Source organism: Argopecten irradians, chromosome 10, assembly GCF_041381155.1.
Source record: "Argopecten irradians isolate NY chromosome 10, Ai_NY, whole genome shotgun sequence".
NCBI lineage: Eukaryota > Metazoa > Mollusca > Bivalvia > Pectinida > Pectinidae > Argopecten > Argopecten irradians.
The window spans coordinates 40,683,409-40,707,155 of NC_091143.1; the positions used below are offsets into that span (position 1 = coordinate 40,683,409).

General features: G+C 33.6%; 1 protein-coding gene across 2 annotated transcripts in view; it reads left to right on the forward strand.

Annotated features, from left to right (window-relative positions):
* The window catches only part of LOC138333918 (solute carrier family 12 member 1-like), a 63,454-nt gene extending 39,732 nt beyond the window's left edge, over positions 1-23,722 (forward strand). Inside the window, exons 11-22 of one of the 2 annotated variants that reach the window (XM_069282572.1) lie at positions 2,831-2,932; positions 4,062-4,217; positions 5,349-5,560; positions 6,019-6,162; positions 7,612-7,718; positions 8,829-8,944; positions 12,058-12,282; positions 12,743-12,857; positions 13,371-13,457; positions 13,803-13,920; positions 14,673-14,740; positions 16,899-23,722. In XM_069282572.1, coding sequence (XP_069138673.1) covers positions 2,831-2,932; positions 4,062-4,217; positions 5,349-5,560; positions 6,019-6,162; positions 7,612-7,718; positions 8,829-8,944; positions 12,058-12,282; positions 12,743-12,857; positions 13,371-13,457; positions 13,803-13,920; positions 14,673-14,740; positions 16,899-17,034 — 1,586 coding nt within the window. In that variant the 3' untranslated portion in view covers positions 17,035-23,722. The remainder of the gene's footprint in view (positions 1-2,830; positions 2,933-4,061; positions 4,218-5,348; positions 5,561-6,018; positions 6,163-7,611; positions 7,719-8,828; positions 8,945-12,057; positions 12,283-12,742; positions 12,858-13,370; positions 13,458-13,802; positions 13,921-14,672; positions 14,741-16,898) is intronic. The other variant, XM_069282573.1, reaches the window with a different exon arrangement.
* Positions 23,723-23,747: the final 25 nt, after the last annotated feature.

Consider the following 23,747-nt stretch of genomic DNA (forward strand, 5'->3'; position numbering starts at 1 on the left):
CTTTTAAATCTGACTCCTCCTTATATTAATCCTTGAATGGGTTTCGACCATATTTGGATGAAGGGCTACCAAGTTTGTTCAACAAATGACATTTACCTTTTTCAGAAACTTACATATTCAACTAAGGAGTTCCTTGTATTGTTTATATTAATCGTTAACCAATACTTTATGCTGTGACTTTGTTGTTTTGTGCCATGAGTCAGATGACCGTTAAGGCCCATGGGCCTCTTGTTAGCAGTATTACACCACGGCCCTTTTCAATCATAAAATTGAGTAAACAAAGAAACTGATTTCTTAATCTTATTTAGTAGTCATAGTTACATTAAATGTAAAGTAATATATGATTTTATAACCTGTATATTGTAGAATAATCAAAATATTGAATCACAATAACAAAGTATTTCGGAATTTTTAGGGCATAATCGTTCACTTTTTAAGCTAGACGATGATTACAACTGCATTCTCAGAAATGTTCTTTTTATTTACAGCTGAAATGCATATAAAGTAAAATAATATCAAAATCTAGAAATCAAATGGGTGGGAGTAGATTATTATGTAAGAGAATCAAGTTTTTACCAATTTTCATACATCCAGTATATTAGTACATATATGTATAATGTTGTTGTTTTTCAAAATATTGTGCTTTCAAAGTGTTGGCAATGGCATCAAATCACACCATTACAAGTTGTTGGTGTGTTTTTTAAAAAAAACATAGACAAATTGATATGTGATTTTTTTTTGTTCAAAATTGTATTAATTTTACTATATTAAGCATTTTTTCTCAGCAGTTTAATATTTAGATTGTTCAAAACATTTTGTGATCAATCAACTGAAGTTTGATTTTGAGTTTTTGAATTTTCTTCAGAATTTTCATGAATTCCATAAAGGTTAACTAAGATTTTTTTTCAGTTAAAAAAATAACAGCATCTTTTATGGTTAATGAAACAGTCAAAAGTTTTTGAGGTCCACAGTTTTATTTTTCATAATTAGCTTTGTGTATCATAAACACATCATACTATCAATCAAAATGGCATAAGGTTTATCATTTCAGGTAATAAATTTTGATTTTATAAGAAATTTGGTTATCACAACATGAATTATACATGTCAGGGGGATCCAAATAAATAAATTTATACGCGACACAAAGCTAAGTAACATACAGTATAATGTAATAAACTGCATTTAAATGATTTCCAGTTTGATCAGACACTCTCATTTCCTGTTTGACTGTTTCTCCATTATCTCTGTACGATTAATACCATATCCACCAACTAACATTTTTAGAGATCTTTTTGTCCATAAGGATTACTTCAGAATTACTTATAAAAACCATATAATTCTAAACTCAAAGTCAGTTTATATAGTATGGAATAAAACGGTTTCATCGCCACACACTCTTTACCACGGGGATATACACCATGTTCATGTACTGTGATCGAAGCCTTTCTTTTGTGTCTAATACTCAGTAAAGCTGTTTAATTTTCTAATTATATAATAATACTAACATGGAATTCAAATATGATTATTGACAATAAAGATAAATCAAGTTTTGATGAACTTACAGATAACGTCTATTTTCATTATTAAAACTGCTACATGCAGTTAGTTATTTTGCTTAGATTAAATTTAATTAAACTTAAAATCTAAAAAAAATATAATATGTAAAAGTGATGAGATTTACATTTGTTAGCATGAATCAACATAAATGTTAATCAGAAGTGTTAGCCCTGCAAATAATTGAACTACTGTAGGTTTGTAACATGACTCATGTAATCTGGTAACTCTTCCCTCTCAAACAACACAGCTACAGAATCCCATTTTAATCACTCTCTTCACTGTAAATATGCTCTATAATTACAAAATAAATCATTAGAACAGGACATATTAGTGAAGCTACTTCAAATGCTAAACAGCTTATTGTGGTCAAAAAACACCTAAATGTTTTGTAATTTTGGTTATGTAAAACTTAATTTTTCTACAAAGTATCACTAAATAAATCAATTTGAAATCATATCAAGCGTTACAGATGAGTATTGGATTATACATTAATGTTGACAGCGTTAGATTCATGATTAATGATTCAAAATAAGCATATTCATAGCATTATGTAACGTTACTAAAAATAGACCTTGCTATATTATAACTTTTAAACGACAAATTTACCGGTCCACAATTTTTCTGAAATGTTCACAATATTTACTTCAGGTAATGGGCAAAATTTTTAGAAAAAAATTTTTGGTGCACTCAAACTGAAAGTGGGTGAACCACCATTGTTAATAATTGACATGGCCGAAAATAACACCCAAAATTTCGATATTTTCTGTCTTATAATGTAGCCAAAATTTTATTTGTCACATTTTGCCTACATATTTGTGATCATAATATGTAATTATTTATACTCTTCAGAAAATAATACAGTTTTATGACATAAAACATTATTTTGATACCATTTTGGATCAAAAATGGAACCCTGTCATACACCTCTACTGGGCAACATTAATTTGGCCATAGCACAGGCCCCTGGGACCTTTTGAATTTTTTTAAATGTATTTCAAGGGTTTGCATTTATGTTGCTACATGTAACATTTAATTTCATTAAAATTTGTTCGTGGGCAAATTTCCATTGTTCGTGAAAGAGGTCCTTTCATGAGTACATGTACCTTCAAAACTCTTGAATATTTGCTGTGGCTATTATAAACTTTAAAAAAATACCTGAAAAATGTATCATCATTACAGGTGCTTACCAGGTATTTGTTTATGTGTATTAATTAGCTTTTGTGTGTTTTTACCTGATTTGATTCTCACCTGGATTTCTGCCTCCTGCCTACAGGTGATTTGAATGCTATCGCCCCAATCATATCTAATTTCTTCCTGATGTCCTATGCCCTCATCAACTACTCCTGTTTTGACGCCTCGCTTGCCAGGTCTCCAGGTAACTCGGATTTACTAACACTAACGTCTAAAACATGGTGTGAATAACATCAAACTGGTGATTATTTCAGGTTTTTATGGACATATACTACGTATCTTTCATTTTTGTATGATTTACTTTCATGAATTTTACATTCAAAGTAAATTAAACAAAGTTAATCTCTGGTAATTGATATTAATACTTATTTCACTTATAAAGAAGGGATTTCCATTTAATTATCAAATCTGCGAAAGTTAATCATCATGAACATGTTTCAAAAAAATAAAAAAATCACAAAATTTGGCAGCTGTGAAAAACGTAAATTTACAACACCCATTGGAAGTAAAACATTCAAACTTAAACATATTTGTCCTAAATCTGTGATTAAAATATCTCTTCATATCTTTCAGCTTGTCTCACCATTTTAACAATACAATAAACAGAACACAGCTAAAACAAAGCTAAGAACAGAAGATTTTAATGAAATTGATTTAAAAAGACTTTGATTCGTAAAATGTTACAGAAGAATGAATTCCACAAATTTCTTGTTGTATTTGAAACCTTCATATCAATTACCCAACTACCAAACTTTCATAGCATGACCCTTTCAATTTCAGTGAAATGGACATTCTTAGCATCAATTAGTGACCAAAATTTCTATTAGAATATGGGGTCATGGTGTCTGAGTGGTTAAGGTGTAATTGTTTGTAACGATTGCCAGATACTAGTTATAAGTTTGATTTTCTTTTAATACTTCCAAGTTTTCTCTTCCTCCAAATCTTACATTTTAAATGACCCTGAACTGTTAGTAAGATGATAAACAAAAGTAAAAACAAAGGAAATACAGTGAGGATGTGTGTAATTGTACCGACTACTCCTCCTTAACTATTGGAGGGATTGTAACGAAAATTTGTGGTAATAAAATAGAATTCTGCCCCATTATTACAAAGAGGGAGCGGGGGAGCAGGGTCCTCATGTATTACAGCTCTAGATGATATCGAAATGAGTAAATAAAAAATTATCATACAATCACTATTGGCAATAGCTGTTTTTGTTTAAGGATGGCATTCACCTTCACCACTTATTCATGTAGAGCTAGATAGATCACATTACATACATTTTCCATTGATGATTGCTATTTTTGTTTTAGGATGGCGTCCAGCATTTAAGTACTACTACATGTGGTTGAGTCTCCTCGGTGCCTTAGTTTGTATAGCTGTGATGTTTATTATCAACTGGTGGACCGCCTTAATAACATTCGCTGTGATAGCTTTTCTCTTTGTTTACGTTCACTATACCAAACCAGGTAAGATTTCTACTGAATAGCGCTTTAAATTTGGGGGAGAGGAGGGGGGAGGGCGATTTCTTTGCTATACAGTATCATTCAAACTTGTAAAAAGTAAATTGGAGAATTTATAGCTTAAATACCTACCGTATTTTTCCTAATAAGGGCACTGGGCGAGGGTAATTGGCGGAGGGGGGCGCCGTTATTTGAGACCAATTTTAGATGGGTTTTTTTCTGAAACGGACTATAGTCATATATAGCATCTTGTTTTTAGTTTCGTATTTTTCTGAAACTTACTATAACCAACTTACGTTTTGAAGTCAATTAAGTATTGAAATTACATAACTATGAAGAAATGTATGCACCAGATCGAAGTATTTAACATTGATTAAATGTGTCTGTTTCACAAAATTTCGGCATTTTATGCTAGCCTGTTTGTTTACCATGCTTATGCAAAATGGTGGACAGTGTTTTGGATCGCTACTTTCATTTTGTGACAGATGGGAAATACCGACAAGAGCACACAATAAAATTGCTTAGAAATTATAACGTTCATGTTATTTAGGAACCTTTGTCATAGATAAACGGTAAGTATTCATAAAACCTGTATAGACATTGCTATAATGTTGTTGCCATTTAGTCTTCATCCACACACATGTGTGAGACATTCAAATGACACATTTTGTTTTGAACATGGCCTTCTCGCTGTTTTTATGTGTAAACACTTGGCAAAGATATCTGAAGTTGTCCAATGCAATAAATTTAGTTCTTATACAGAATGATCAGATATATGTTAAGCACCAAACTGATGTGAAACAATATTTTATTAGCATCTGCAAAGACAAATCGTCACAATCTGGCACAAAAATTGTATGAAATTGGATTTTTTCAGCAAAAAACTTGGGAGTGCCCTTAAGGCACTCTTAATAGGAAAAATATGGTATATGTAGCAAGGGCCTATTGTATGTATATAAATAATCACGAATTTGGATGAATCCATGAATTCAAAAACCCATGATTATTAAGAGCTATAGAGAAGTGTCCATCATGTTTCATTCTGATATACCAGATAAAGGGCAGGGCAATTATATCTGAAAGACATGGATGTTCATATGTACCGTGTAAATCTTGCATACGGTATTGTGATTTCAGATGTAAATTGGGGCTCATCTACCCAGGCTCATGTATATAGAAGCGCCCTTCAGTCAGCTCTCAAACTCCTGGCAGTAGAGGACCATATAAAGAACTTCAGGCCTCAGATCTTGGTGCTAACAGGCCTTCCTTCCAGTCGGCCAGCCCTAGTAGACTTTGTCTACACACTGACCAGGAAAATCAGCCTCATGATGTGTGGCCACGTTCTCATTGTAAGTAAACACTGGATGAAGAGTAGTGGGTTGTGTTTTGATGAAAAGTTGCTGACAAACTGTTTTAATTTGGTAGCTGGCAAGTCCATAGCAAAAGTTTTAGCAAAGATTTTCACCTATTGAGTGACGTGTGAAGCTTGTTCTGGACCTGCACACATTTCATTGGCTCTCAATAATTTTGTATTAATAACATTATTATTTGAAAACTTTAGGAACTAGAACAAAAATTTAACTACATGCAATTATATTTTGTAAAAAGGAAAACAGATATTGTTTCTTTTTAATTGAGGTTTCAACAAATAGTTTCTTTATAAATAGTTTGGAGTTTGACAAAATTAATATTATTATAGCATTTAGGACATTGTTCATTATTGTAACTCCATAAATGTATAAGAGTACACTACTCATACAAATTTAATTCACTGATAAGGTTTTAACATGTGTGTTCGCTACCTTAGGGAAACCAGAGTGAATGTCTGCGCGAGATGAATAGATGTAAGGCTGGCAGTGTATACCAATGGTTCAAACAACGCAAAGTCAAGTCCTTCTACAGCGTCACCTCGGCACCAACATTCAGACAGGGGGCACAGAGTATCATGCAGGTAATATTCAGGCAGAGGGCACAAAGTATTTATACAGGTAATATTCAGACAGGGGGCACAGAGTATCATGCAGGTAATATTCAGGCAGGGGGCACAGAGTATCATGCAGGTAATATTCAGACAGGGGGCACAGAGTATCATGCAGGTAATATTCAGGCAGGGGGCACAGAGTATCATGCAGGTAATATTCAGACAGGGGGCACAGAGTATCATGCAGGTAATATTCAGACAGGGGGCACAGAGTATCATGCAGGTAATATTCAGGCAGGGGGCACAAAGTATTTATACAGGTAATATTCAGGCAGGGGGCACAGAGTATCATGCAGGTAATATTCAGACAGAGGGCACAAAGTATTAATACAGGTAATATTCAGGTATGGCACAAAGTATTTATACAGGTAATATTCAGGCAGGGGGCACAAAGTATTTATACAGGTAATATTCAGGCAGGGGGCACAGAGTATCATGCAGGTAATATTCAGGCAGGGGGCACAGAGTATTTATACAGGTAATATTCAGGCAGGGGGCACAGAGTATCATGCAGGTAATATTCAGACAGGGGGCACAGAGTATTCATGCAGGTAATATTCAGACAGGGGGCACAGAGTATCATGCAGGTAATATTCAGACAGGGGGCACAGAGTATCATGCAGGTAATATTCAGGCAGGGGGCACAAAGTATTTATACAGGTAATATTCAGGCAGGGGGCACAGAGTATCATGCAGGTAATATTCAGACAGAGGGCACAAAGCATTAATACAGGTAATATTCAGGTATGGCACAAAGTATTTATACAGGTAATATTCAGGCAGGGGGCACAAAGTATTTATACAGGTAATATTCAGGCAGGGGGCACAGAGTATCATGCAGGTAATATTCAGGCAGGGGGCACAGAGTATCATGCAGGTAATATTCAGGTAGGGGGCACAAAGTATTTATACAGGTAATATTCAGGCAGTGGGCACAGAGTATCATGCAGGTAATATTCAGGCAGGGGGCACAAAGTATTTATACAGGTAATATTCAGGCAGGGGGCACAGAGTATCATGCAGGTAATATTCAGACAGGGGGCACAAAGTATTAATACAGGTAATATTCAGGTATGGCACAAAGTATTTATACAGGTAATATTCAGGCAGGGGGCACAAAGTATTTATACAGGTAATATTCAGGCAGGGGGCACAGAGTATCATGCAGGTAATATTCAGGCAGGGGGCACAGAGTATCATGCAGGTAATATTCAGGTAGGGGGCACAAAGTATCATGCAGGTAATACTTTGACAATGGGCACAGAATACCATGTAGATAATATTCAGGCAAAAAAACAAGTTGTCTAATATGCAGATACTTCTTCTGTTTTCTACAATTATGAAGCTACTTTACATTATCAATATATTTCTGAATTTGTTTGTGGTCTGTTACACATATGTATAATTTGTTTCCTTCAGAATGTTGGAGTAGGAAAGCTGAGACCCAACATTCTAGTGATGGGATTCAAGTCGGACTGGCGGACCACTCACCACGAGGAAGTGGATGGCTACTTCAACACTATACAGTCAGTATTTACTCTCTCAGAGACACTTTAACATAAACACTTATATATACTATATCAGTAGCTACTGGTACACCTTGAATTTTTTTAGTATCTTCTTTGTCAACTTTTTGAAAGATTTTTTTGTAAGTATGTTGAATACAATTGGAATCATGCTTTTATAGAGATGATGAAAAATGGACAGTATTAGTAAGTTGTAACGATCTGTCGTTTCTTTGGATGAATATATAGATTAAGCATGTGTAATTTGATTGGTTTCGAGACACACACATGTATATAGTAGAAATGTTCTGATGGCTGCTGTTTAGCTTCTCTCATTGATTGAAAGTTGCCATTTTTGTCTTCATTTTAGTCATTTCATCAGAATGATAGAACTTTGGAAGTAGCTGGTATATCATAAATTCTTTGTTTTCCATCTTTTCCCAATATTGTCTTCACACACACTTTAATTCATATACCTACATGTATTTCATAGAATGTTCATGGAAACAAATATAACATTAAAATAGTTCATTTTGATTCATGTTATTGTCAAATTCTTTATTCACTCGGATATATCACAGGGAAAATCACAAACAATAATTAACTTCTTATTTTACTCAGAAAACACTTCACCTAGTATACAAATAAATGAATATCATATTTTCACATTTTCACTTTTTTTTATATAATGGATGCCTAAACTGGTAGATAGGTATATTTTTATTGCTGTGGTCATATTTGCATCCAGAATGATTGTCAGATTAATGTATTTCGACACTTTATCAATTAGATGAATAATATCATATCTAAATTCTCATTGACAGTAATATTTTGTGGATACATATTTCTTCTTGTCAAACATTCACAGAAATATGAATAACATTGTACATTTGGAATACATGTATTGATTTCCATGGCAAAATCAGAACATGAAATGATTTACAATTAGCATTGATTGTTTAATTAGAATAATGTGAATATTTGACCTTGAGTTTGTTATTGATATTTTGAAAGTGGTTATGATTTTGTTGATAACGGCTTAAAAATAAAAATTGAAAAAAAACAAAATTAAAAAAAAGAAAGGTTTAACATCAATCAGATGAATGTTTATTCATATTCTTGACCTTGCAGTGATGCATTTGACCTTGAGTTTGGTGTTGGTATTCTGCGAGTAGCTGAAGGCTTCTATAACGAACCCAATCAGAACGACTCGGGCAATGAGTCTCTGGTGCAACACAAACTAGACGGTATGTATCTATGTATATAAAACATAAATAACAAATAACATTAACTTTTAATATATTAGCTCTTTAATAACATCTCTTTTTTCTCTCTCTTTATCGGTAAAATCTTTAGCATGATATTTAACTGACATGTTTTGGTCCCGCAGTGTCGCCTGAACATGTCCGTAGCAAGTGTTGTGGACATCACTCGACCTACAAAAGTATGCCGACTTTGTAAAGTTGTTCGTGCATGATTCTAGATTGGTGTTGTTAGTGAATAGTCTGTAGAGTTTCCTGTTGTTTCAGATTTTTGCTTCTTTTTATTTCGATTTTGTTTTTTGTTTCAATTTTTTCTTGCTTCTATTTTTTGATTGTCAGATTTCTTGTCATGCAGTATTATATTTATCAACAGTGAGTTCATAAACTACTACAATAGATTAGTGTATTATGGAAATTTCATGATAGGTACTGAGTAAAACTATGTTTTATGAAGAATCTGCAGTAAACAGATATTTAATTGAAATGTTGTCATTGTCATGTAAATGTCTGTTTGGTGCATCATTTGATAGTTATCAAGATTGTTGTACAAGACAAGAGAATTGTATTGTCAAATATGTCTTCAAGGGACATCAAAAAAAGACATACCAAAAGTAGTCAGATGTCCTTTATACAGTGGACCCGCGATAATCCGGACGCTGATAGTCCGCAAAACTCACGTTCCGGATGGAAATTTCAGGGAACTGATTTCTGGAATGTTATTTATACTCACTAGTCCAGAAATTCATATTACGAATCCGGAACTCCATTTTGGGAACGGAATGTAATTTTTTGTGAATAAATTTCCGCAATGATCTGGACAATTCGTTGTCACCATGTGCCGAGAAAATCAAAACACACTATCACATCATAGCCACGGGCGTTTACCTGAACACCTTTCACACGGGTACATGCAGTCATGTAAGGGTTCATTGGTTTTCTATAGGAGATCAAACTTCAGTATTATTGAGATACGCAATATATATTTAGCCACACGCTTTTAAACATGCAGTTTGAGCTTGGGTACGGGTACGTATGCTGTAGATACCATACTTGTTTCGCATGCAGAATATATCGCTATGAGTATCGGATACAATAAAGTGAGATAATACTCACAAAATTAATAAGAATTTTAAATGTATATGTATCTATTTAAATTCTTCGTCTGTGGTATAAGATATAAAGGCTAGGCACATGCCATTTACAGGTGTGTGACATTGTTCACTAAGTTAGACGTGAACGGGCGCGTGATTGTTACACACGTCTGTAAGTCAGAGAGTAAAGACTTGTAGAAATTGTCATTAAAAACACACATTATACAAAATAACAATTACATGGGTTCCTAAAATGTTCTCAACTATTTGTTATCATAGTTTTTTTATGCCAAGAACGTAGATGATATTGATCCTTGGTTAGGCAATTTGTCGTACGACAGATCAAGAGTGGGATACATAGCTATATGCATACATAGTACACAATTAACGATGGCTTTCGGTTTTGTATTTTGAAAAAAAAAATATGTTTGTTTAATATTCTTAACGTAATAATATAAAAAACACCTATAAAACATAACAAACAAAGTATTAATTATATATTACATAAAAGCCTGTCATCGATTACAAGGTCAAGGGAGTAACTTGTGCATGGCAATTTAATTGACAAAGAACACAGAATTCGGCAGTCCGGAAAACTCGTAATCCGGACGGTTTAGGCTGGAAACGAAGGTGTCCGGATTATCGAGGGTCCACTGTATAACGGTGTTCTTTATAGTAGATTTTACTGTACAAATCAGTATGGATTGCTTTCTGGATATGACTTATTTAATCGACTACTAAGAAATTTTATCATAATATATTATAAGTTGAATATTACAATAACATCATATGTAAATTTTTCCAATATGTTTATTAAATATTACAAAAAATATTTGGATTGTCTTTATCTTGATTATGTTAAAGAAAGGGGGAACTTTTTATGGGTGTGGCATACGTACAATCTCTCTTTATGTATTCTCTTAGACTATTTTCTTAATAAGTCAAATAGATGGTGGGGTTTCTTGGAGAAAACTGTTTCTCCCATACTTGACAGGGTTATCTTGCGGTTGCTAGGGAAAAGGAAAGATAAATCTGTCTTTTACCGGGGTAGGTAAAAGACAGCTCACACGCACTAGACAGTGATGTCATCAATACATGTGGCAACCTTTTTTACGCACAGCAACGTTCATATCAACTGAATTTGTACCATTTCTCGTTAAAGTATGGGAGAAAAAGAATCAAACATGCGCCTGTCAAGTGAACAGGGATATCTCAACCCTCGTGGAAGATTTTAACCATCAACCCTCGGCAAACTCGGGTTGATTAGCCAAAATCTTTCACTCGGGGTTGAGATATCCCTGTCCACCTGACAGGCCCATGTAAGATTCTATTAGTCATCCATCGCTCACAGATAATTTTGGAACAACCTTTATTAAAAGACCTCCTTTATTATTTAATGCACAATATAATCTGATTACTTACTCATGCTGTGAAATTCATAGTTTGTTTTGTTTCTTATGAAAGTGTGATGATTTTAATACATTGCTAAAATTATATGCGATGTTTTATTCAATTAAAAGTGAAGTAATTAATATGATATGCCTGGCTTCTGTCTATTTTAAACATCCCTAACTTATAACCATTATGCCACCAATGCTTACATGTAACTCACCCCTGAAGACACATTTGAATACTCCTACGGACTAGAAATGTCCATTACGAAATTTCAGGGGTGCATGAACTAATTTGTGCAGAAAATTTATTGACAATTTGTTGCCATTTTCTTGCTTAGAGTCTGACATTGTTTAGAGATTTTGTCAGGACTATTACAGGAATAAATATCCAGTGGTCTTTTTTTTATTGTAAGTGATTATTATCATGAATGTTAATTATAACTGACAAAATTTTGTGTAGAAAAATACCTATGATTAAACAATTTTAATGAAATAAACATAAATAGACAACTTATAATTTACTGACGAAGGATAAAACATATGTCAGAGATGATTCTTTTCATTAATTAGTGAATGCATTATGAGATGTGAATATGTCCCTATTTACTTACAGCGGATGAAGAGGAGACTCCGTCATACCCTAGTACTCCGACTATGCTGCGTAAACACAGTCGGTCCTCGGAGGGCTCAGTGCCAGACAACAGCGGAGCCGGAGATATGCCAGAACGAGATGACAGCCATCAGCTACTTGTCTACGAGAATTTTCTCAAACAACAGGATAGGTTTGCCAAAAAGCAGAGGGGCACAATTGATGTATGGTGGCTGTTTGATGATGGAGGTTAGTGACATTCAAATTCAACATTAGATTGGAGAAAGGAGCAAGAAATTTAGAAATTGTTGATTATTGATGACTTGGTAGAGCATCTGGCTTGTGTTAGGACAATCTGATTTAAATACAGATCCTTATTACCATTTCGTTCAATAGAGGATCTGACAAATTCCCATAGGAGGTTATGTTCGAATGACCTTTTTACCACCTATCCTTCAGAACAAATATATTTACTACATCTAGCTACAGTTAACATATACATTTAGCTTTGTTGTGATCTTTGGGCAAAATGACTATGTACATGAAAATAATTCTGAAAACTCTTACTAACTTTTTCATCCCCTGAAATCCTGAGATCCTCTTTTATCATTTGGTGTTAGGAGGTCCTGGGTTCGAACCCTGGTTTGACCACTACTTTTTCTCCCTGTTACATTTATATGGTATAACTTAAGTGACTTTCTTTTTTCAGGTTTGACCTTGTTGATACCATATATCCTCACAACGAAGCTGTATTGGGGTAACTGTCGGTTGAGAATCTTCATTGCGGGTACAAAGAGGGGCGAGATCGACAGGGAACAGAGACAGTGAGTATCAGATTAAGTTTAAGCAGCTTTAATATGAAATTAATGTAAACTCCAAAGATTTTTAACTGCTGTTAATCAACTTATATTCGTTTGCAATTTAATTTTTCGGGTGATATATATAAGAAATGTCATGAAAAAATCGCCTAGAAAATGTTTCTAGATGCAAGTAAAATAGAAACATTGCTGTCCAAATCAAGAAATTAAAACGATGTGAAAATGTCATCAGTTTGATATCGAAACGAGAAAATTACGTCGCCACAAAAATAAGTTGGTTTACAGTTCATGTACATAAAGATCAGAAATAGTCATTTCAATTGTTACTTTGAAGAATTGTTTGAAAATTTACTAATTATTGTAAAATTATATGCATAAAATTATGCAAACAATTAGTTGAAAAAAGTTGACGTGAAATTAAAAGACAAATGCATAAGAAAGCAGTTGCACTGATAAAAAGAATTCACTCAGAAATTTATACGTTTCTGCTGCCTAATTATATATACAATGTTTCTACAGGATGGCCACACTACTAAGCAAGTTCCGTATCGAATGTAAAGAAATTAACGTTGTTGCTGACATTGGTAAATCTCCAGAGAAGAAAAGGTGAGTGGTAAGAATGTTTGAAAGAGGGGAAAAAAAAGTATAGAAAGAATGTATTTAATTTAAGTCATCAATAAATGTTCATCCTATTTTGTCCTGCCATGTCATATGGTGTCACTTCACATCCCATTCCATCCTGTTATATCTTAAGACATTTCGAGCTTGACTCTATTGAATTATTTCTTCATTAAATTTTAATACTGTAATTATTAATCAAAGTCAATGATCAGGCTCTACCAAAAATATTTACAATATGCTTGCTCTGTCACACTTTCAAAGTGAAATTTAAAGATGAGCTTGTAATAAATTAATGTTGAGATCATTTATGTCTGAGTCTGTGCGTTTTAGTGAGATGGAGTTTGACAAGTTGTTGGAGGGATGGATGTTAAACGAGGAACAAGGAGAAACTCAGGAAAAATACCCATGGAAAATATCCGAGGAGGAGAAAGACCTACTCCAGGATAAGGTAAATAGTTAGTGTTGGTGGGTTTAGGTCTCTATCGTTCTATAATAAGCATTCTTCACTTTCTGTATTCCTTGTTAATTATAGTGAAGATCTCTTTACTGAGTCAATCACTAAACTACTGAGATAGTAGGTGTAGAGTGATGTGAATGAGTGCGGAATGTGTCCAACATTCTTCCACCTCTAGGTCGTGTTGACCAGGTCTGATTTCTCGAAACAAACTTAAATCTAAAATCATTCACATAGATTACATAGTTCCTGAAAACAGTTATGATTACAATTACATAAGATAATTATCAAAATTTATTTATATATATTAAATCACTGTAAGTTTATTATGCATCTTATGCAATTATGTGATTGGTTATGAGATATTTAAATTTTAGCATGTTGTGACTTTTATATGGAATAAAAAAAATAATAATTTGAATATATAATATAGTAAAATGTTGAATAAAAAAAAAACAAAAAAAACCATAGATTACATAATAGAAATAGCTTAAGTTTTGACTTAAGTCGACACTTTTGTTTCGAGAAATTGAGGCCTGGTTGATAGGTAGGACTTTCGCGAGACATGTAAAAACTTTTTGGACTTGTTTGGGGAAAAAAACCCACTAATTTAAGATCCTATATATCTGTTCTTTCTTTTATACTTAAATAACAATTCCTGTCTTCAAAATATTTCATTTTTGATTCTAAATCAATGGTTTATAAAGTGTGGTGTTTGATATCATGTATGTTTTTTGTACTTTCAGACCAAGAGGAACATCCGACTGAAGGAACTGCTAGTTAAACATTCCAGTGACGCCTCATTAGTTGTAATGTATGTGTGATTTGTACTAAATGTAATATACTAAATATGGAAACTTACATGTAGATGGTACACAGGCAAATATTTGACCTGAAAAGAGCTTGACTTGAAATTCGGGGGACTTGAAATTCCACCTGAAAATGACCTGACATTGAGAGGTCAATCTCACATGAAGAAAAATTCATGTCAGTTTTAAGGAAAAAATCTTGACCTTGAATAAACTTAAAGTAAAGCCTGTGTAGCTTATTCAAAAAATTAAGCATAGCGCAATAATATGGTACATTCATATTGCTTGGGCCATTCCAATTTGATTTCTTGTTCTTCGTATTTTGGAATTTTGAAATAGGAGCGAGAGAGCAAATTTTTTTTAATTCTAAAAATATTTTGAAAGCGGAAAAAAATGGAGCGAGCGAATATTTTTTCAGGGTTTTTAGCTCACCTGGCCTTCCGGCCCGTCGTCCGTCGTCCATCCGTCGTCCGTCTGTCAACATTTCCTTTAAATCGCTACTAGTCATAGAGTTCTGCATGGATTGTAACCAAATTTGGCCAGAAACATCCTTGGGGGAAGGGGAACAGAACTTGTATAAATTTTGGCTCTGATCTCCCAGGGGCAAGAGGGGAAATAGAGGTAAATCCTATAAATCGCTACTTGTCCAAGAGTTCTGCATGGATTGTAACCAAATTTGACCAGAAAAATCCTTGGGGGAAGGGGAACAGAACTTGCATAAATTTTGACTTTAACCCTCAGAGGCAGGAGGGGTGGGGCCCAATAGAGGAATTAGAGGTAAATCCTATAAATTGCTACTTGTCCTAGAGTTCTGCCTCGATTATAACTAAATTTGGCCAGAAACATCCTGGGGGGAAGGGGAACAGATCTTGTATAAATTTTGGCTCTGACCCCCCCGGGGGCTGGAGGGGTAGGGCCCAATAAGAGATTTAGAGGTGTAAATATTCAAATTCCTTCAGAAAATAAACAATGAACCTGTATTCAGAATATTACTTGGCATTATAAACCAGGTGAGCGATACAAACCCTCTGGGCCTCTTGTTTCATGATTTTCTCACAAAACGCTTCGGGTAAATCAAACGCAAACATACATAACCAATCAACACGAAAATAAAGGCATATGTATGTGATATGGTTTTAGAAGTAAAAGTGAAACATCAGTAACACTACGTTTGTATCCCAGTAAAGTTGTAATTTACTACCGATATTTGACCGAATAGCAGACGAATCATCACCTAGCTTTTACTAAGTCAGGCAGTCAAAACATAATGGTAAATACAAGCTATATGGTCCACGTGACAAAATACACACTGACCGGGTCTTAAGATATAAGGTCACTGAGGTGCTAATTAATTATCGATTGCCATGAAGTAACTGACATGCCTGGTTACCGTTTTTCATTCGTAAATCCAGTTAAATCACCTGTCAGTGTCACCATTTTTAACATGATATCGAATGCAAAGTCTTTTAAAAGAGTTGCGGACATCGGCAAAAAAAGATTGAAATCGGGATATGTCCAATTAATATTAGTATGCATCCCTCAGTCTCTATCTCTAAGTACCACTCTGTCTGCACGTGGTGGCGGAAAAAACTTGACATTTAGGTATTTTTAAAGGTAATGTTGTTTGTAAAGTTTTATATGACGAAAACGGTTGCTATAGAAATGACCAAAAAAAAATTGAAAAGAGACGTAAAAAAATGCATTTTTTTTTTTTTTTTTCGGAAAATAGGAGCGGGAAATTCAAACGAGAAATAAAATTGAATGGCCTTGCAATATATTGATTGAAAAGGATAATTGAGAGGTATAATGATTTTGATACAAAATAGTAGAATAACAATTTTAAAGAATATTGTATAAACAGAGTAAAAAAATTTTGCCCTGGTTCATTTCAGATTCCCGACAAGAAAACAGGCCTTGCTGTACACTGTAGATGTTAGACTATTTCAGTTTTCAACCACACGGTTTGAAAAGGAATTAGGTACTGGTACTCTGGTTGGAGAGGAGAAGAGTTTTAAAGGGGGGTGGGGGGGGGGTGTTACTTTACTTTGAGTCTGTTAGTCTCTTTAGTATGTTATTTTGTCTCAGTTCTATATCTTACATTCTTTGTTGAAGTGGTAATAAGCTCTGTTCCAGTTTTTGATTTGACATCTTTTATATTTACAGGACTCTACCGATGCCGAGGAAGGGCACTTGTCCGACGGGTCTGTACATGGCCTGGCTGGATACTCTAACCCGAAACATGCCGCCGATCCTCTTGATTCGAGGCAACCAGTCAAGTGTTCTCACCTTCTACTCCTAATTACGCAACAGTTTCAAGCCTCATGATCTAAAACCAAATGCAATAATGTTATCAAAATTTTGAATCTCAAAACAAGATTTTGTGTATAAAAACAAAATTTGGAATCTCAAAACCAGAATTTGTAAAAGTTAAAGCAATATAAACTGTTAAACAAGTCGGCAATATTTTTATTCACAATAGATGTTGAAGTTAAATGCAGGTTGATGTTTGTTTCCGTGAAATATTTGATATGAGATTATGTATAGTTAAATGTCTTGAGTTTGATTGCACTGCTGAGCAATATGTTTGTTATTAAGTATGTGTGTTATTGAACATACTGTACAAAAGCATTATTTTGTTTTTAATTCTCAGAAATCTTCACAATCTTCTATCTAATAGAAGGAAAGTAGGATTCAAAACATGAAAGAAAGTTCAAATTATTTTATGAAACAAATATTTATTACCAAATGAAAGAGGAAGGGGTCGTAAAATTAAATGAAACTATCGTACAGTGATACTATGGTAGTTTGGTGCTGAAGTGTGACTTAGTGTTGTAACATTTGTGATAATAGAGAAAAATTTTCATGTGTAAAGATGAAATAGAGAATGGTGTGATATCATGCTATAGGAGATTTCAGAAAAGATGGCGATGACGTCACACAAAGGTACATCCGTGCGCTCAAAGGTTCAACTCCGTATAGCTGTACTCATTAACATGTGGGAACACCGCCGCTTGTAATGTTTGTTTACATTTTATTGTAAAAAAGTGTACGGCAATCCGAGAAATGTTGCTTTACTTTCATTTCAAAAAGTGTAAATGAAAATATGTAACAATAATATATAGATATTAAAATATGATATTCATATATTTTACTTTGTTTATACTCCATTTTTGACCGCCCACGAGAAAAACATGGTCGCCATTACCATAAACATTGACAGAATATTGCAAATATCGGCTTGAATATAGATTAAATTCCAAGTTCAAATATCATACTGTCATTTTAAAAAGCGATTACTGTTTTCTAAGTCTTACATGGTAAAACACCAAATTACGATTTGTGATTATGACAAAATTAAAATTTGCTTTCGTAGATTACCCCAAGCGCACGGCAGCCATATTACGTACTGCCAACATCCCGAATTTCGACCTTTTTCAGAGTCACCAAATTAAGTATTCTTGATAATTTTTTCGTCAAAAATTTTGGAATTGAGTTTATGATATACAAATGAGTCAGTTTATAGTTACTTTTTATGATATTTTTAAACAAAACTTTAAGTATTTTAGGATTCTCGAAGCCTTGCGCAATGTGTCCTGGTCGGCATTTCAGTACTAAGATCTGTAATGTATTTTTAAATCTAAATGTAGTCAATCAACATGTATTCAAACTATTTGAAAGTAATATCACTTCAATTTAGGACTTCATATAGCAACCCATGGAATGAAAGTGACTGAAAATTAAACAATAAACTCTACAGCATGAAAACTGAGCGATTTCACCATTTTATTTTTCGAGATACGTGTAGATCTGCATGTATGTGTAACACATTGGTTTATAGCATTCCTTTAAAACAAGATATACACGGTAAAGAACGAAAAACACAAGTACTTATTGAGATATGTGTTGATAATTACATACGTATTAATATTATTAATTTCCCCAAGTATGGGCTGTGGCCTGAGATGATCTACCAGTGAAGCCATGAACGAGCGGCTGCGGTCTGGCCAGATATGGTCCACTTTTCGTTATATTAAATAGTGTTGTGAACAGCTTTTTCATGTCTAACAGAAACATGACACAAAAAAAATCAATTATTTATTCATAACTTTTTCAAAACATGGATTTAGATAAGGTCAACGTGTGAACAAAAAACGGTTATGTGTGACGGCCCGGCACTGCTTCTTAAGCTGGCTTCAACACTAAATCTACAGAAATATATTTAGCAATAAACATTGTAGATATAAAATAATTAAAAAAAAAAACATTTTAAAATCAGAATTTGCAAGTATGAAAGTGTATACTTTTGTCAAAGTATCGATTGTGTAGCAGGGATGTACGTATCTGTTATTGGTTTTTTTAGTCGCCATACTGTGTTTGTACCTTTGAGGTGTAAACTTTCTATGACGTCACGCCATCTTTTCTGAAATCTCCTATAGCCAGTTATTTTTATGAGTGAGAAATTTCAAAATTTTCACTTTTCAAACAAGAAAATGAATTTATCTTAAAATATGGCCATAATAACAAATATATTTTTTTTTTCTCCATATCAAATTTTTGTGATCATTTGGCGAATTTTCAAAATAATATCCCATTGAAAATAATAAGCTATACAATGTTAAGTTGTCCAATTATGCATTGTAGGATATTATACAGTAAAACTCTGTCACCTTAAGCATTAATTAGGTGGGGTTTCACAAGTTTTTATGAAGTAGACTTCATTATACAAGGCATGTTATGATGTTTGTGGGGTTTTTGAGTAATGATGTATAGAATGTGTATGCAAATGTTTTGTAATTATCTAAATCTGTGATGGTCTAGAATGTTTGAGCATGTTCCAGTTTCTACCCTTTTGAAGTTTCTAGCCAGGTAGAAAACTGGTCATTTTTTAAATGTAACCTTTAGACCTTTGAAGATGTATACAGGCATAGCCTGATGGATTTTCTTGAAATAAACTCTACTTGGTATTTGAAAATAATATTTGATATTAAACCTTATTATGATGTTCATTCTTTCAAGGATTTATAAGTGAGAAGTATTCGTGACTGTCTCTTTACATTACTAAACACCACGCGAGACGCCTATGAACCGGGAATAAAAACCATTTTTCTCAACAAATACTTGTCTTATCGAGTCAAACGAAACACCAATGTAAAGTTTATTAAATTTCACAACGTTTATTACTTGCTTTAAGGACGGAATATTTAGAGGATATGTCTTAAATTTTTTTTGTTAAAAAAAAATATGACAACTCATGAAATGACAGCCCCGCTTCAGAAAGTAAGACGGTAACCCTCGCACCCACAAGCTACATCAAAGGCTGCGCCGGCGGATATCAACCCAGTGTGACTTATCCTCATATACGTCCTTGATTCTTTTGAAATTTACTGGTATTTGTTAACAAAAATATGTGATTTTTGATAGAATTAAAGCAAATTGTTGATAAATTATTTTGGTTAACGGAAGTCTTGAAATATTTAAAAAAACAAATACTCTCTCTGGTAGAAAGTTTACACTTTTTGTGTTCGTTAGATAACAGATGTATGTGTTCTATATCTTTTTTTCTCTTATATACACAATCAACACTGCCTATTTGACAAGTATACTCCCGGACTTTTGTTTAGAACTCGCTCTATCAACTTCATTATTCTGTGATATTTGGTGCATGCCCGGTAAAGGGCGACCTTGACCTTTTTAGACCATTTTTGTGTTCTCTATACATTATGCAAATTTGTTCCTGATTGTGTGTTTCATATGTTAATTAATACACCAGGCATTTTATGGTAAATTTTAAATAAGATATGTGTAACATTATAATTATTATCTTCCAAAGGTGTCTCAAAATTCTGTATATAAATATTGTTGTGTATATGTAAGAGTTAATAATGAATATATATGATGTTAATTTGCACTTGATAGTGAAAGATATCATCTGAAATGTTATTTTTGCAACAAACATGACTTAAGTACTTTTTTGTGACCATTTGCCTTTAAAACCAACACATAGTGTAAAACCCTCCCTCCATAAACCAGCGTGATAATTTTCATCATTAAGTGATTGGTCGACATATCACTAAAAATCCTTCCACTAATCGTCTAAAGTTTGCATTTATATTCCTCTATGGATTTTCTGTATAATTTTGATACGTCAACAAATTATTTTGATATCGTAAAGATCTAATCTTTCAGAATTGAAAGAAATATTTTGAAAGTAAAAGTATTTTAGAAAAAAAATTCTGCCAAACTTTATTTGAATTATCGCAACTGTGTTCGACCCAATATAAAGTGACCAGGACGTTTAAAAAATCGAAAAATTAAGAAGGTGCTAATATGACGAAATTATTGCAAATTTATACAGCTTTGTGTAGTTTTGGTCTTTATTTATGCGTGGACAATTGAAATTGAGGCCACAAAAAGGGGAAGGGGCGCTTATAGGGACATGGGCTCTTATTGGGTTGAATACAGTATATATCTATAAAAGTCCTTAAAAATATTTTAAAGATTAAAATTTAATAGGTTTTCTTTTCATGACAAGATCATAAAAAGCCTTTAGTTATCATGGTTAATGATGACAGGCTCAAAGTTAGACTTTGACTTATTTAAACTAACCCTCAGCATCCTGTTAGTTTACATTAAAAGTTTTCTGTTTGACTGTTGTCAGACTCATGATATCAGCTGATCAGGTGGCGTAGTAATTAATTAAATTACCTCTAGCCATTACATGGGTTCCATACCCAGACACAAACATGGATAGGTCAGGGCTGAGATGTATAGTCTTTAGTCTTCTCCAGTTTTCTCCCATTCCAAGACCACTCTGGCAGTTTACATCCATATACTGTTGATAATGTTCATATATTTGTAAAAACATTAGAAAAGGTTCATTCTCGTCGAGAGAAAAAATCAGTTCAGCTGTTTTGAGTCATAAATGACAGTAAAAAAAATGTGTTGAAAATGATTCACATAAACTCCAATGGAGAACTGTTATAAGATTTTGTAACATCATTGAATGGTCATCATATACCTGTACATATGTCTCCTGATCAAACTAATGTCTCTTTGGTACAATATTCAGTAAATTTAATGTAAATAAATAACCTGTCTCGAGCACTGATAGGGGCTGTAGTGGTCGAATGGTTAAGATGTCCTGACATATTACTGCAAGCCATCCATCTCTGGGTTGCTAACTCAAATCCAATGTGGGGTAGTTGCCAGGTACTGACCGCTGGTCGGTGGTTTTTCTCCATATATTCCAGCTTCCCTCCACAAATAAACCTGGCATGACTCATGACCCACGACCCATGACCCTGACTGTCAATAGGACTTTAAATCACTCAACCAAAACAAAACCGATATTGGTACAACATCCTTTATCTAGGAAATTGTAACAATTCATCTGAAAAAGGACCATTTTTGTCAGTGCCCCATTTTCTCATTGCTTTATAACAAAAAGTCTCCATGAAGGTCATTATATATTGTGTGTTAAGATTATGATAACTCTTCATATCAAACAATCTTGCCAGAAACCTGGGTATTTGGAGCACCCCAACGTGTTTCCACCTTAAAAGTAAATCTTAATACGGGGTACGCCAAGATCTTGTCTCTTCATGGCTTAAGCACTAAAATGGTTGTGCATTGTTATTATAAATTATATGTATAGTTTTATATCATAACTCTGTCTTATACATCAAGTCATGTTTTCCAATTATTGATAAATGACCATTATAACTTTTGTTGTTGTTATGAATGCAGAAAGTGTTTGTAAAAAGTTCAACTTTTATTTTTGTATGTTGCCCATTTCTGAGAGAGGGGGTAATTAAGGGATATACATTGTATACATGTAGATCAGTGTGTTGAGTTAGTGGCAACATTTTTGTCTCGCTGTCAGAAAACATCATAGTATCTGATAGAATTGTGTAGATTTTGTAGGAGTAGCAATGCTATTTAGTATATATATATATATAAATCTTGTTGAACCATTTTTACATTTGTACCATGCTCAAGACCATATTTGCTATTTGGTTAATATTGCTTTTTTCTCAGAATGAGTGTATTCAGAAGGTGGACTGTTATTGTCATCAATTTATTGGGTTCAGACCAAAGTCTGATGCACATCATATCTGAAAATCAATTTCACACCATTCTCACGAATGTATCATAGCTTTATATCATTTCTTTTCTGCTTCCAATTAAAGAAGAACTCAATTTTCTCAAAAATCTTGTTTTAATTAATTGAATCTTTAAAACTTTAACATTTCATACCCTTTTAAGGACATTCAAATGAATCTTCAGATCAAACTACATTTCTAAAATCTTTTTCCGTTTTAGCTTTTAATAATACATTCGTGCTAATATATATAATTTTGTTGAAAGAAACCATCAACCTTTGTCATAGAGATTGAACAGAGCCCAGATTCATCAACATTTGTTACCTTTAATGAACTTCTTTTCAACTAAACATTCTCCATAGAAAAGTATTTCAGAAGTTAAGGGAAAAACTTTCCTCCTGTAATGCCATCGTCGGAAATCAACAAGTCACCGCTCTTATCGTTTACAGTGACTCTTGTGTTTCCAACGATGCTGTACTGCTTTCCTCTGGAGAATTTTAAGTTAACAAACACAGGGACCTCACACAAATTTCTAACCAACAGTAGTTGGGTCCCTGTGTAACATGATTATAAGTCATTGCTAGGCAACCCTTTGTAATTACTAGCAAAGAGTAATTATGCTATCTTTGAATGACTGAATTTTCCCCCACATTGATGGTAGATCGGTTGTAGTATAGACATAGTATGGTTTACCAGTGTACATGTATATCTAAACATGGGAGATAATGAAAGGAGGGGTTTGTCTTTGTTACTGGTTTGAGAGTATGGTTTACCAGTGTATATCTAAACATGGGAGATAATGAAAGGAGGGGTTTGTCTTTGTTACTGGTTTGAGAGTATGGTTGTCAAAGTGAAATTGCACAATAAAAATAATGTTACATTTTATTTTGAGTTGATTTTGTGTTTGAGG